The sequence below is a fragment of the Pipra filicauda genome, unplaced genomic scaffold (assembly GCF_003945595.2).
Source record: "Pipra filicauda isolate LSUMZ 115617 unplaced genomic scaffold, ASM394559v2 scaffold48_size3843733_pilon, whole genome shotgun sequence".
Classification (NCBI taxonomy): domain Eukaryota; kingdom Metazoa; phylum Chordata; class Aves; order Passeriformes; family Pipridae; genus Pipra; species Pipra filicauda.
In genome coordinates, this window is record NW_024104631.1 from 3,326,644 (window position 1) to 3,339,764 (window position 13,121).

The following is a 13,121-nucleotide window of genomic DNA, read 5'->3' on the forward strand; positions in this document are numbered from 1 at the left end:
CTTTAGGTCTGTGCTGTGATCTGTTGGAGTTGAGCTCTTGTCTAGAAAACGAGGGCTTTCGGGACTGCTCAGCGTCTGGCTCCTCACGTGGAATCAGATGTTCCAAGCAGGCAAGGGTACGTCCAAGAGAGGTTCTGCCCACTTGAACTTCTGAACTTGTGGAGCTCTCCTGGCAGTTCTGGGCGTAGTGATTCTGTGGATGTCAATTGGCTGTTCTGGAGAAAAGCTGGGGATTAAAAGAAGTAGTGAGAGAGCCAGAGTGAAAAGGGGTGAAAGTGTTGCAGAAAGTGAGGCTGGGCAGCAAGAGCTCAACAATAAGAGCAAGGGTGTTTCCCATTCCCTGGCATTAGGAGAAGGACGAAGGGAAACAAGGAGCTCGGCCCCCGGAGAAAGACCCACCGGTGCAGTGTTTGAGGAGACAGGGGGGGCAGCAGATCAGGCGGTGGGCTTCGAGCAGTGAGTGAGGGGAAAAAAGGATTTCAGGCAAGAAGGAAGAAGATCCCTGAAGAGGCTCAAGGCAGCTCTCCTCAGCTCCACGGTTCTAGTCTTACAGGCTGCCTTGCTTCCTCCTGCCGCCATCCCGAGCTCCACTCTTAGCAATAGGAAGGTGCTCTTGCAAAGGGTGTAGTGCAGTCACGGTTCGCAGTGAGAAGCAAGAAGTCACTGGTTGTTCAGTTGTCAGTTCCCGAGAGGTGCCGTTTGCCCGGAGACAGGGGGCCCAGTCAGCAGCCCAGAAGGTCTCAGGTGGCCACGTCCTCCCTTTTGAAGCGGCCTCCACTTTGAAAAATGTCAGTGGCCTTCCGAGCCACCTCATCGGGACGTAATGGGGGGCACAGAGTAGGCGTGTCGGGGAGCCTGTAAACCCAGAGTATCTCAGCCAGTGGAGAAACGGGCAGGGAGCAGCGCTGCGGGCAAAGGGGCTAAAAGGGGGCTGCGACCTCCACTGAGCTGAGCCACCTCACTGCGGTTTGTCCAGTGAAGTCTCCCTTTTACTGCAATGAAAGTTTATTTTTTTTCGTCAGCTCCCTCTATCTCCTGGCTATTTATGTGTTTCCCACTGGCTGGAATTTCAGACGACCACAATCCCATGGTCTCTACAGCCCCGGCTGTCCCGGACCTTCCCATCTCCAACGAGGTCTTTGCTGTGTGTTCGTAAGAGGTGGAGCAGCACAGCATTCCTTTTGCTTGTCAGAGGCTCCAGCCTCCCGGGCCAGGAAGTTGTCGTCACCGCTTTCCGGGAACCTGCTGGACTGTTGGTGCTTGGCTGTGTTGCTTCTCCAGCTGCCGTCAGGGTAGTTGAAGTCTCCACGAGAACCAGGGACTGTGACTTGGAGGCTGCTTCAAGCTGCCTGTAGAGGTCTCCTCCACATCTTGCTCCTGCTCAGGAGGTCTGGAGCAAACCCCCACAGCAGTGTGCCCATTCCCAGCCTGCCCGCCCTTTGATCCTGACCCATCAACTCCTGAGTGGCTCGCCGTCCACCCCAAGACAGAGGTCGAGACATTCCGAGTGTCACCTCCCAGAGATCTACGGATGTCGTCTCCCTGGGCTCCTGTGAGGCCCTGGATGTGGTTGCCAGCGCATTCTTCCCTCTCCCTTATCGGCCCTGTCCAATGCAGCCCCAGGGCAGCCCGGAGGAGCCCTGTCTGGGACTGTGGTGGGGTCACTGGGAGCAGCCTTCCGAAGCCCCAGAGCGGGAGGATGGTGCCCAGGCTGTGCTCAGGGCTGCTTTGGGCGTGGGGCCGTCTGCGCGAGTCCTGCACGGGACCCACGTGTCCTGGCTGCCACGCCAAAGGGCTGCTTCCCCAGGCGAAGAGGGGGCAGGGGAGTGACCCTGCGTGAGTGCCTGCACCTCTGTCAGTGACGCAGGCCCGGGGTGCCCTTTGGGTGCCCTTGGTGCCCTTTGGGTGCCCTTGGTGGATCTGCTTGGTGCCATTTGCTGGTGCCACCCTGCACTCCCTCCCCATTCCATGCAGACACAGGCAGGTGTTGGAATAAAATCTTTTATTCCGTAACCAGAAGAAAACTGTTAACTATGTCTACGTCTACATCTACCTCTACATCTTCCCTACGTCTCTATCTACATCTTCCCCACATAAACACCCTCCCTCCCTCCCACTGGGATAGATCCCCAAACGATCTATCCCTCCCACTGGCATAGATCCCCAAACGATCTATGCCTCAACCTGGGATAGGTCCCCAAACGACCTATCCCTCAAACTGGGATAGATCCCCAAACGATCTATCCCTTTAAGAGGCCTAAGCCAGTCTTTCTGCCCCAGCCCCGGCTGCGGGAGCCTTGATCTTGCTGGCAGCCCCCGGCTCAGAGCCCCTCTTCCTCTTTGTCCCCCGCCTTTCCAGCTTGGTGTCGTGTGGGGGGACGCTGCTCTGCGGTGGTGGCAGGTGTGTCCCCACGTGCTGCTGGGAGTCCTGAGGCTTCGTGCCGATGGCGTGGCGGTGCCCCGTGCTCAGGACGGCTTGGGAAGGCTTGGGGACACTGCAGGCCTTTTGGGGCATCTTCTTGGGCGGGCAGAGCGAGGGGATCTTGTGCTGGGGGCTGGTGCCGCTGGTGCTGCTGGTGCCCCCACGGTCCGTGGGCACGGGGACGCTGCTGCCATGATCCTGGCTGGTCCCTGCAGCCCCCGGGGAGCAACCCAAGTGCCCCTGAGTCCCCTTCGGCAGGACCTTCCCACGCGGCAGAGCACGGCTGGCTGGAGTCACCCCCGGGTCCCTGATGGCTTGGACCTGGAGTGCGGCTGAGTGGCTGGCGGTGGTGTGCCTGGGCGGGGAGGTGTCCTCCTCCATGGCGACATCACTGGCCAGCGAGAGGTCGCAGCCTCGAGGGGTGTCCTCCTCCATGGAGACGTCGCTGGCCAGCGAGAGGTCGCAGCCGCGGGGGGTGTCCTCCTCCATGGAGACGTCGCTGGCCAGCGAGAGGTCGCAGCCGCGGGCGGTGTCCTCCTCCATGGAGACATCGCTGGCCAGCGAGAGGTCGCAGCCGCGGGGGGCGTCCTCCTCCATGGAGACGTCACTGGCCAGGCTGATGTTAAGTGCCGGGGTGACGTCCACATCCATGGGGGTGCTCCTGTCTGGGGGGCTGCCAGTGCCCAGGGGTGTCCCGGAGGGGTTGGCTGAACCGGCAGGGCTGCGCTGGGTGTGCTGCGCTGGTGGGACCGGGGCCACTGCTCTCCCCTGATGGCCGTAGGGCTGCAGTTGGCCCCGGGGGGCACTTTGGTCTGCCCCAGCCAGGGGCTTCCCACTGCCCTGGGGCCCCCCCCGGGCAGTGTTTGGTGGAAGAGCAACACCAGGGCTGCTTGCCAGTGGGGCTGGTGGAGGCAGGTTGGCTGAGCCTGTGAGAAAGAGCAAACCCTGGAAGTCACATCCCAAGCTGGGGGTGTCAGGCGCTGAGAGGACTGAGGAGGAGGAGGAGGAGGAGGGCGAGGTGCAGGGGAGGAAGGGCTGTGAATGTCCCCACCGTGCACCGCGGGGCTTTCGGGGTCAGGGTCTGTCCTCACCTCTGGGGCCGGAGCTTTGGGGGGAGCGGAAGAGCTGCACGAGCCGGGTCAGGGCTGATCTCCAGCTCGCAGAGCGGCGCCACAGAGCTGACAGGGCCATGGTCAGTCAGACTCGGTGGCCGGTCGCTTCTGTTGACTGGACACAGGTCTGGATGCTCCTCTTGGAGCATCTCCAGGGATGGAATGTTGGGCCTCCCATTGTGTCATAGAGACAGCAGTAACGCTGGGGCTTCCCTTGTTCTGCCCCACCCCCAACAGCTTTGCCAGCTCTTCATGGGCAGAGGAAGGGTTAACCAAAGAGCTCGAATCACATAACATCCTGCCTTGGAAGGGACCCACAAGGGTCGCCCAGTCCAACTCCTGGCCCTGTGCAGGACAGCACAGCCATCCCACCATGTGCCTGAGAGCGTTGTCCAAACGCTCCTTGAGCTCTGGCAGCCTTGGGGCCGTGACCACTGCCCTGGGCAGCCTGTTCCAGTGCCCGACCACCCTCCGGGGGAAGCACCTTTTCCTAATGTCCAACCTAAGCCTCCGCTGACACAGCTCCGGCCATTGCCTCGGGTCCTGTCCCTGGTCCCACAGAGCAGAAATGGCCGCTGCCCCTTGGCAGGAAGCTGCAGCCCCCCATGAGATCTGACCTCAGTCTCCTCCAGGCTCAACAGCCCCAGTGACCTCAGACCTCAAGTGCAAGGTCCTGCACCTGGGTCAGGGCTTGGCTGGTGCCACCTGGCACAACATCAACTTGCAAATTTTGCAACACCACAGGGAGGACCAAGAAGGCTTTGGCTAAGAGAGACTATTTACAAGGGACTGGAGTGACAGACCCAGGGGCAATGGCTTCACACTGGCAGAGGGCAGGGTTAGATGGCATATCGGAAAGAAAGCCTTCCCTGTGAGAGTGGTGGGGCCCTGGCACAGGTTGTCCAGAGAAGCTGTGGCTGCCCCATCCCTGGAAGTGTTCAGGGCCAGGTTGGACGCGGCTTGGAGCAAGCTGGTCTAGCGGAAGGTGTCCCTGCCCGTGGCAGAGGGGTGGTTGGAAGCAGATGAGCTTTAGGGTCCCTTCCTTCCAACACGAACTGGTCTAGGAGTCTAGGAGTCTTGAAAAACAGGAGACTTCTGCAGAAGCCAGGAGGTGAATAAAAACATTTGCCACTTAAAGACAAAGTTTTGTTGCCAAGGGTCATCACCTGATTCTGGGGACTACTCTCATGACTTCTCACCACTGGAAGCTGACATTGCTGAAAGCGATATAAATTGACCTAAACCCAAACAATCCGACAAAAGCTCCCTGATGGAAGGATCCTGGAGCAAGCATATCATCCTGGAGGCAACGATAGGGCAATTTCTGCGCCTCTGCCGTAAACCTGTCAGTTCTGACCCTACCCTGGAGAGTTTTTTTTCTGCTCTCCATTCCATGGGAAGACAAGTGTGGACAAGAAGAACAGGGTTCTGTCCGCTCAGGGTCAAAGGCGCTTTAGGTCTGTGCTGTGATCTGTTGGAGTTGAGCTCTTGTCTAGAAAACGAGGGCTTTCGGGACTGCTCAGCGTCTGGCTCCTCACGCGGAATCAGATGTTCCAAGCAGGCAAGGGTACGTCCAAGAGAGGTTCTGCCCACTTGAACTTCTGAACTTGTGGAGCTCTCCTGGCAGTTCTGGGCATAGTGATTCTGTGGATGTCAATTGGCTGTTCTGGAGAAAAGCTGGGGATTAAAAGAAGTAGTGAGAGAGCCAGAGTGAAAAGGGGTGAAAGTGTTGCAGAAAGTGAGGCTGGGCAGCAAGAGCTCAACAATAAGAGCAAGGGTGTTTCCCATTCCCTGGCATTAGGAGAAGGACGAAGGGAAACAAGGAGCTCGGCCCCCGGAGAAAGACCCACCGGTGCAGTGTTTGAGGAGACAGGGTGGGCAGCAGATCAGGCGGTGGGCTTCGAGCAGTGAGTGAGGGGAAAAAAGGATTTCAGGCAAGAAGGAAGAAGATCCCTGAAGAGGCTCAAGGCAGCTCTCCTCAGCTCCACGGTTCTAGTCTTACAGGCTGCCTTGCTTCCTCCTGCCGCCATCCCGAGCTCCACTCTTAGCAATAGGAAGGTGCTCTTGCAAAGGGTGTAGTGCAGTCACGGTTCGCAGTGAGAAGCAAGAAGTCACTGGTTGTTCAGTTGTCAGTTCCCGAGAGGTGCCGTTTGCCCGGAGACAGGGGGCCCAGTCAGCAGCCCAGAAGGTCTCAGGTGGCCACGTCCTCCCTTTTGAAGCGGCCTCCACTTTGAAAAATGTCAGTGGCCTTCCGAGCCACCTCATCGGGACGTAATGGGGGGCACAGAGTAGGCGTGTCGGGGAGCCTGTAAACCCAGAGTATCTCAGCCAGTGGAGAAACGGGCAGGGAGCAGCGCTGCGGGCAAAGGGGCTAAAAGGGGGCTGCGACCTCCACTGAGCTGAGCCACCTCACTGCGGTTTGTCCAGTGAAGTCTCCCTTTTACTGCAATGAAAGTTTATTTTTTTTCGTCAGCTCCCTCTATCTCCTGGCTATTTATGTGTTTCCCACTGGCTGGAATTTCAGACGACCACAATCCCATGGTCTCTACAGCCCCGGCTGTCCCGGACCTTCCCATCTCCAACGAGGTCTTTGCTGTGTGTTCGTAAGAGGTGGAGCAGCACAGCATTCCTTTTGCTTGTCAGAGGCTCCAGCCTCCTGGGCCAGGAAGTTGTCGTCACCGCTTTCCGGGAACCTGCTGGACTGTTGGTGCTTGGCTGTGTTGCTTCTCCAGCTGCCGTCAGGGTAGTTGAAGTCTCCACGAGAACCAGGGACTGTGACTTGGAGGCTGCTTCAAGCTGCCTGTAGAGGTCTCCTCCACATCTTGCTCCTGCTCAGGAGGTCTGGAGCAAACCCCCACAGCAGTGTGCCCATTCCCAGCCTGCCCGCCCTTTGATCCTGACCCATCAACTCCTGAGTGGCTCGCCGTCCACCCCAAGACAGAGGTCGAGACCTTCCGAGTGTCACCTCCCAGAGATCTACGGATGTCGTCTCCCTGGGCTCCTGTGAGGCCCTGGATGTGGTTGCCAGCGCATTCTTCCCTCTCCCTTATCGGCCCTGTCCAATGCAGCCCCAGGGCAGCCCGGAGGAGCCCTGTCTGGGACTGTGGTGGGGTCACTGGGAGCAGCCTTCCGAAGCCCCAGAGCGGGAGGATGGTGCCCAGGCTGTGCTCAGGGCTGCTTTGGGCGTGGGGCCGTCTGCGCGAGTCCTGCACGGGACCCACGTGTCCTGGCTGCCACGCCAAAGGGCTGCTTCCCCAGGCGAAGAGGGGGCAGGGGAGTGACCCTGCGTGAGTGCCTGCACCTCTGTCAGTGACGCAGGCCCGGGGTGCCCTTTGGGTGCCCTTGGTGCCCTTTGGGTGCCCTTGGTGGATCTGCTTGGTGCCATTTGCTGGTGCCACCCTGCACTCCCTCCCCATTCCATGCAGACACAGGCAGGTGTTGGAATAAAATCTTTTATTCCGTAACCAGAAGAAAACTGTTAACTATGTCTACGTCTACATCTACCTCTACATCTTCCCTACGTCTCTATCTACATCTTCCCCACATAAACACCCTCCCTCCCTCCCACTGGGATAGATCCCCAAACGATCTATCCCTCCCACTGGCATAGATCCCCAAACGATCTATGCCTCAACCTGGGATAGGTCCCCAAACGACCTATCCCTCAAACTGGGATAGATCCCCAAACGATCTATCCCTTTAAGAGGCCTAAGCCAGTCTTTCTGCCCCAGCCCCGGCTGCGGGAGCCTTGATCTTGCTGGCAGCCCCCGGCTCAGAGCCCCTCTTCCTCTTTGTCCCCCGCCTTTCCAGCTTGGTGTCGTGTGGGGGGACGCTGCTCTGCGGTGGTGGCAGGTGTGTCCCCACGTGCTGCTGGGAGTCCTGAGGCTTCGTGCCGATGGCGTGGCGGTGCCCCGTGCTCAGGACGGCTTGGGAAGGCTTGGGGACACTGCAGGCCTTTTGGGGCATCTTCTTGGGCGGGCAGAGCGAGGGGATCTTGTGCTGGGGGCTGGTGCCGCTGGTGCTGCTGGTGCCCCCACGGTCCGTGGGCACGGGGACGCTGCTGCCATGATCCTGGCTGGTCCCTGCAGCCCCCGGGGAGCAACCCAAGTGCCCCTGAGTCCCCTTCGGCAGGACCTTCCCACGCGGCAGAGCACGGCTGGCTGGAGTCACCCCCGGGTCCCTGATGGCTTGGACCTGGAGTGCGGCTGAGTGGCTGGCGGTGGTGTGCCTGGGCGGGGAGGTGTCCTCCTCCATGGCGACATCACTGGCCAGCGAGAGGTCGCAGCCTCGAGGGGTGTCCTCCTCCATGGAGACGTCGCTGGCCAGCGAGAGGTCGCAGCCGCGGGGGGTGTCCTCCTCCATGGAGACGTCGCTGGCCAGCGAGAGGTCGCAGCCGCGGGCGGTGTCCTCCTCCATGGAGACATCGCTGGCCAGCGAGAGGTCGCAGCCGCGGGGGGCGTCCTCCTCCATGGAGACGTCACTGGCCAGGCTGATGTTAAGTGCCGGGGTGACGTCCACATCCATGGGGGTGCTCCTGTCTGGGGGGCTGCCAGTGCCCAGGGGTGTCCCGGAGGGGTTGGCTGAACCGGCAGGGCTGCGCTGGGTGTGCTGCGCTGGTGGGACCGGGGCCACTGCTCTCCCCTGATGGCCGTAGGGCTGCAGTTGGCCCCGGGGGGCACTTTGGTCTGCCCCAGCCAGGGGCTTCCCACTGCCCTGGGGCCCCCCCCGGGCAGTGTTTGGTGGAAGAGCAACACCAGGGCTGCTTGCCAGTGGGGCTGGTGGAGGCAGGTTGGCTGAGCCTGTGAGAAAGAGCAAACCCTGGAAGTCACATCCCAAGCTGGGGGTGTCAGGCGCTGAGAGGACTGAGGAGGAGGAGGAGGAGGAGGGCGAGGTGCAGGGGAGGAAGGGCTGTGAATGTCCCCACCGTGCACCGCGGGGCTTTCGGGGTCAGGGTCTGTCCTCACCTCTGGGGCCGGAGCTTTGGGGGGAGCGGAAGAGCTGCACGAGCCGGGTCAGGGCTGATCTCCAGCTCGCAGAGCGGCGCCACAGAGCTGACAGGGCCATGGTCAGTCAGACTCGGTGGCCGGTCGCTTCTGTTGACTGGACACAGGTCTGGATGCTCCTCTTGGAGCATCTCCAGGGATGGAATGTTGGGCCTCCCATTGTGTCATAGAGACAGCAGTAACGCTGGGGCTTCCCTTGTTCTGCCCCACCCCCAACAGCTTTGCCAGCTCTTCATGGGCAGAGGAAGGGTTAACCAAAGAGCTCGAATCACATAACATCCTGCCTTGGAAGGGACCCACAAGGGTCGCCCAGTCCAACTCCTGGCCCTGTGCAGGACAGCACAGCCATCCCACCATGTGCCTGAGAGCGTTGTCCAAACGCTCCTTGAGCTCTGGCAGCCTTGGGGCCGTGACCACTGCCCTGGGCAGCCTGTTCCAGTGCCCGACCACCCTCCGGGGGAAGCACCTTTTCCTAATGTCCAACCTAAGCCTCCGCTGACACAGCTCCGGCCATTGCCTCGGGTCCTGTCCCTGGTCCCACAGAGCAGAAATGGCCGCTGCCCCTTGGCAGGAAGCTGCAGCCCCCCATGAGATCTGACCTCAGTCTCCTCCAGGCTCAACAGCCCCAGTGACCTCAGACCTCAAGTGCAAGGTCCTGCACCTGGGTCAGGGCTTGGCTGGTGCCACCTGGCACAACATCAACTTGCAAATTTTGCAACACCACAGGGAGGACCAAGAAGGCTTTGGCTAAGAGAGACTATTTACAAGGGACTGGAGTGACAGACCCAGGGGCAATGGCTTCACACTGGCAGAGGGCAGGGTTAGATGGCATATCGGAAAGAAAGCCTTCCCTGTGAGAGTGGTGGGGCCCTGGCACAGGTTGTCCAGAGAAGCTGTGGCTGCCCCATCCCTGGAAGTGTTCAGGGCCAGGTTGGACGCGGCTTGGAGCAAGCTGGTCTAGCGGAAGGTGTCCCTGCCCGTGGCAGGGGGGTGGTTGGAAGCAGATGAGCTTTAGGGTCCCTTCCTTCCAACACGAACTGGTCTAGGAGTCTAGGAGTCTTGAAAAACAGGAGACTTCTGCAGAAGCCAGGAGGTGAATAAAAACATTTGCCACTTAAAGACAAAGTTTTGTTGCCAAGGGTCATCACCTGATTCTGGGGACTACTCTCATGACTTCTCACCACTGGAAGCTGACATTGCTGAAAGCGATATAAATTGACCTAAACCCAAACAATCCGACAAAAGCTCCCTGATGGAAGGATCCTGGAGCAAGCATATCATCCTGGAGGCAACGATAGGGCAATTTCTGCGCCTCTGCCGTAAACCTGTCAGTTCTGACCCTACCCTGGAGAGTTTTTTTTCTGCTCTCCATTCCATGGGAAGACAAGTGTGGACAAGAAGAACAGGGTTCTGTCCGCTCAGGGTCAAAGGCGCTTTAGGTCTGTGCTGTGATCTGTTGGAGTTGAGCTCTTGTCTAGAAAACGAGGGAAAAAAAGGATTTCAGGCAAGAAGGAAGAAGATCCCTGAAGAGGCTCGCGCAGCTCTCCTCAGCTCCACAGTTCTAATTTACATGCTGCCTTGCTTCTTCTTCCCCCAGTCCTGAACTCCTAAGTCTCCTGTTGTCCACAGCCAAGGTTGTCCCTGACCTTCCTACTTCCTGGAAGTTCTTTCCTCTGTGTTAGTATGAGGTTGTACAGCACAGCATTCCTTGTGCAATCCTCCTCTCCCAGTCTTAGGAAGTTTTAACCAAATGACATGAGAATAATCCAGATATGCTGCTTACTGCTACAGGGAGAAAATTTATGTGGCTAAAGGTCGACTGGAACTGAATTTTCCATAATGTGTGGTGCAAGAAATTATTTTATTCAAATATGTTATTAGCAGGAGGCAGTATTGAAATGTTATTGCCCCATTATTAGATGGGGATGGCCACCTCGGAAACAGGGCCAGAGAGGAGGCATAGGTGTTTTACGCTTTCTTTGCCTCTGTCTTCCACACAGATGATGAAGCCCTGGTCTCAAGGACCATGACTACAGGAATTATCAACTCCGAGTGAACCCTGAAATTGTGTGTGATCTTCTGCTTCAGTTGGATTCCTGCAAATCTATGGAGCCTGATGGAATTCATCCCAGAATCTTCAAACAGCTGGCTGTTATCATCGTGCAACCTCTCTCAGTGATTTTTGAGCAATCTTGGGAATCTGGAGATGTCCCAGGTGATTGAAAACTGGTAAAAGTTTTCCTGATTTTCAAGACAGGCAAGAAGGAGAATGCTGGAAACTACAGGCCTTCAGTTTCACTTCAGTGCCTGGCAAAATTATGGAAAAGATCATTCTGGGAAGTATTGAAAAACTCATGAAAGACAAGGGAAGCCTGTTGATGCAATCTGCTGGATTTCTGTAAAGCTTTCGATACTGTCTCTCACAGGATCCTTCTGGACAAAATGTCCAGCACAGCTGGATAAACACATCATGTGGTGGGTGAGCAATTGACTCACGGGTCGAGCACAGAGGGTGATATTGAGTGGGGTAACATTAGACTGGTGACTTGTCACTAGTTGGTTTCCACAGGGCTCCATCATGGGCCCTGTGCTCTTCAACATCTTTATAAATTACTTGGGCATGGGACTGGAAAGGACACTAAGCACACTTGCAGATGACACAAAACTGGGAGGAGCTGTTGTCTCCCTTAAAACCAAGATGGTCCTGGAGAGAGACGTTGACAAATTAGAGGACTGGGCAATCACCAGCCAGATGCATTTCAACAGAAGGAAGTGCTGGATTCTCCACCTGGAATGGGGCAACCCAGGATGTACATATGGACTGGGGAATGAGATGCTGGAAAGCAGTACTATGGAAAGGGACCTACCTGGGGATCCTAGTCAATGACAAGTGTAATATGAGTCAGCAGTGCCCTGGCAGCCAGGAGGGCTAACTGTGTCTGGGGGGGCATCAGGCAAAGCACTACCAACCGGTCGAGGGAGGGGATTGTCCCGCTCTGCTCTGCACTGGTGAGGCCACAATGTTGTGGCAGTTTTGGGTACCACAATATAAGAAAGATATTAAGCTATTAGAGAGTGTCCAAAGGAGGGCAAAGAGGATGGTGAAGGGCCTTGAGGGGAAATTGTGTGAGGAGTTGATGAGTTCACTTGGTCTGTTCAGCCTGGAGAAGAGGAGACTGAGGGAAGACTTCATTGCAGTCTACAAATTCTGTGTGAGGGGAAGCAAATGGACAGGCACTGATCTCTTCTCTGTGGTGAGTGGTGACAAAACCTGAGGGAATGGCCTGAAGTTGCATCAGGGGAGGTTTAGGTTGGATATTAGAAAGAGGTTCTCTACCCAGAGAGTGGTTGAGCACTGGAACAGGCTCCCCAGGGAAGTGGTCACAGCACCAACCTGTCAGAGTTCAAGCAGCATTTGGATGATACTCTCAGGCACATGTTGTAACTCTTGGGGCTGATCCTGTGCAGGGCTAAGAGTTGGACTCAATGATCCTTGTGGGTCCCTTCCAACTCAGCATATTCTGTGATTCTGTGATACGCGTGGTGTTTTCTCTGTTCAAAATGCATATATTAATTACACAGCTTTTCTTCCAGCCTTTAGAGAAGTGGGGGTTTGTTGTTTCGTTTTGGTTTTTTAACAGGAAGAGCATGCTATTCCCTGTCCCTAAAAAGAAAGGTTTGGTGAGCAAAGCCTGCTGAGAGAGAATTGAAGAAGTGTGTCTTTTGGAAGCAGTGAGATTTTTTGCTTTCCAAGTGCCCTCTCTTTGCAGACCCTGGGAGATGCTGTTACCTCAAGGAGCCTGAGTTTCCTCCTGGATGTTGACTCTCAAAGGGAGCTAACAGGCATACAGGATGTGTAATCAGTGGAGCTGGGTAAAACAAGGAGTGACCCAATTTGCCAGTGCAGACACATCAGGCAGCTACTGCCTTAATTACCTACTGGGTGTCTCAGGTTAGGTGATGTGACATTTTCCCAGTAATTACAATTTTCTAGGCTCCAATTCACTTTTTGGTGGGCTTATCAAGGCCTCCTAGATAAAATATGCATGAGCACATCTTGCCCATCCCCCACAACTAGGCTTCTACCAACAGGTTAGCGGGCATCTTGGCGTAGTTGGCAGCATTGGAAATGTTTTCCATCCTTGCTGCAGCAACGTGATGGGAGAGAGCTTACTTGTAAGAGTCCATTAGGCTTGCTCTTGGTACTATTTCCTTGATCTGATTTCACCCATATTTTACTGGAAAATGGTACGAAACAAAGACAGGACTAAGGCATAGCCTTTAAGAAAATGCAGACAGACAAGATTATAAATGCTTTATTTATTTTTTTTATTTGTCTCATTCCTGAAACTGCCTTCATCAATTTCTGTAAGAAAACATTTATTAGTTTTAGTAGTATTACAGTAGCATTGAGTTAATGACTTTTAGAAAACGGTTACAGAGATATCTGTTTGTCTCTGTGTGTGTATGAGAAAGAGAAGTATGCCATCTATATAAAACATTCTGTCTGTAACTGTAGCCAGTTAGTGTCAGAAGACTATTTGTAAACTCAGTTGTACTCAGTGCTAACATTGATTTCTTGGC

The 13,121-nt window shown here is 56.1% G+C and overlaps 2 protein-coding genes across 4 annotated transcripts; both read right to left on the reverse strand.

Annotated features, from left to right (window-relative positions):
- Positions 1 to 1,983: 1,983 nt before the first annotated feature.
- Positions 1,984 to 3,760, reverse strand: LOC113985173. Of its 2 annotated transcripts, XM_027715767.2 has the most exons (3): positions 3,514 to 3,760; positions 2,918 to 3,348; positions 1,984 to 2,809 (listed from the first exon to the last, which is right to left on the reverse strand). In XM_027715767.2, exons 1-3 carry the CDS (start codon positions 3,611 to 3,613, stop codon positions 2,258 to 2,260), a joined length of 1,083 nt encoding a protein of 360 aa, XP_027571568.1. In that variant the 5' UTR covers positions 3,614 to 3,760; the 3' UTR covers positions 1,984 to 2,257. The 2 variants fall into 2 exon arrangements, with proteins under 2 accessions (XP_027571568.1, XP_027571567.1); XM_027715766.2 differs by having other exon boundaries at positions 1,996 to 3,348; positions 3,514 to 3,756.
- Positions 3,761 to 6,968: 3,208 nt separating this feature from the next.
- On the reverse strand, positions 6,969 to 8,745 carry LOC113994679. 2 transcript variants are annotated; one of them, XM_027734012.2, is made up of 3 exons: positions 8,499 to 8,745; positions 7,903 to 8,333; positions 6,969 to 7,794 (listed from the first exon to the last, which is right to left on the reverse strand). In XM_027734012.2, the coding sequence occupies exons 1-3, from the start codon at positions 8,596 to 8,598 to the stop codon at positions 7,243 to 7,245; spliced, it is 1,083 nt and encodes a 360-aa protein (XP_027589813.1). In that variant the 5' UTR covers positions 8,599 to 8,745; the 3' UTR covers positions 6,969 to 7,242. The 2 variants fall into 2 exon arrangements, with proteins under 2 accessions (XP_027589813.1, XP_027589804.1); XM_027734003.2 differs by having other exon boundaries at positions 6,981 to 8,333; positions 8,499 to 8,741.
- Between the last annotated feature and the right edge of the window lie 4,376 nt (positions 8,746 to 13,121).

What these genes read in the sequence shown, in the direction of transcription:
- LOC113994679 (XM_027734003.2), bottom strand. Translation starts at nt 8,598, where the DNA reads ATGGCCCTGTCAGCTCTGTGGCGCCGCTCTGCGAGCTGGAGATCAGCC. An exon ending in CCAAAGCTCCGGCCCCAGAG is followed by an intron (nt 8,334 to 8,498) that starts GTGAGGACAGAC and finishes TCTTTCTCACAG; the next exon opens with GCTCAGCCAACCTGCCTCCA.
- LOC113985173 (XM_027715766.2), bottom strand. Translation starts at nt 3,613, where the DNA reads ATGGCCCTGTCAGCTCTGTGGCGCCGCTCTGCGAGCTGGAGATCAGCC. An exon ending in CCAAAGCTCCGGCCCCAGAG is followed by an intron (nt 3,349 to 3,513) that starts GTGAGGACAGAC and finishes TCTTTCTCACAG; the next exon opens with GCTCAGCCAACCTGCCTCCA.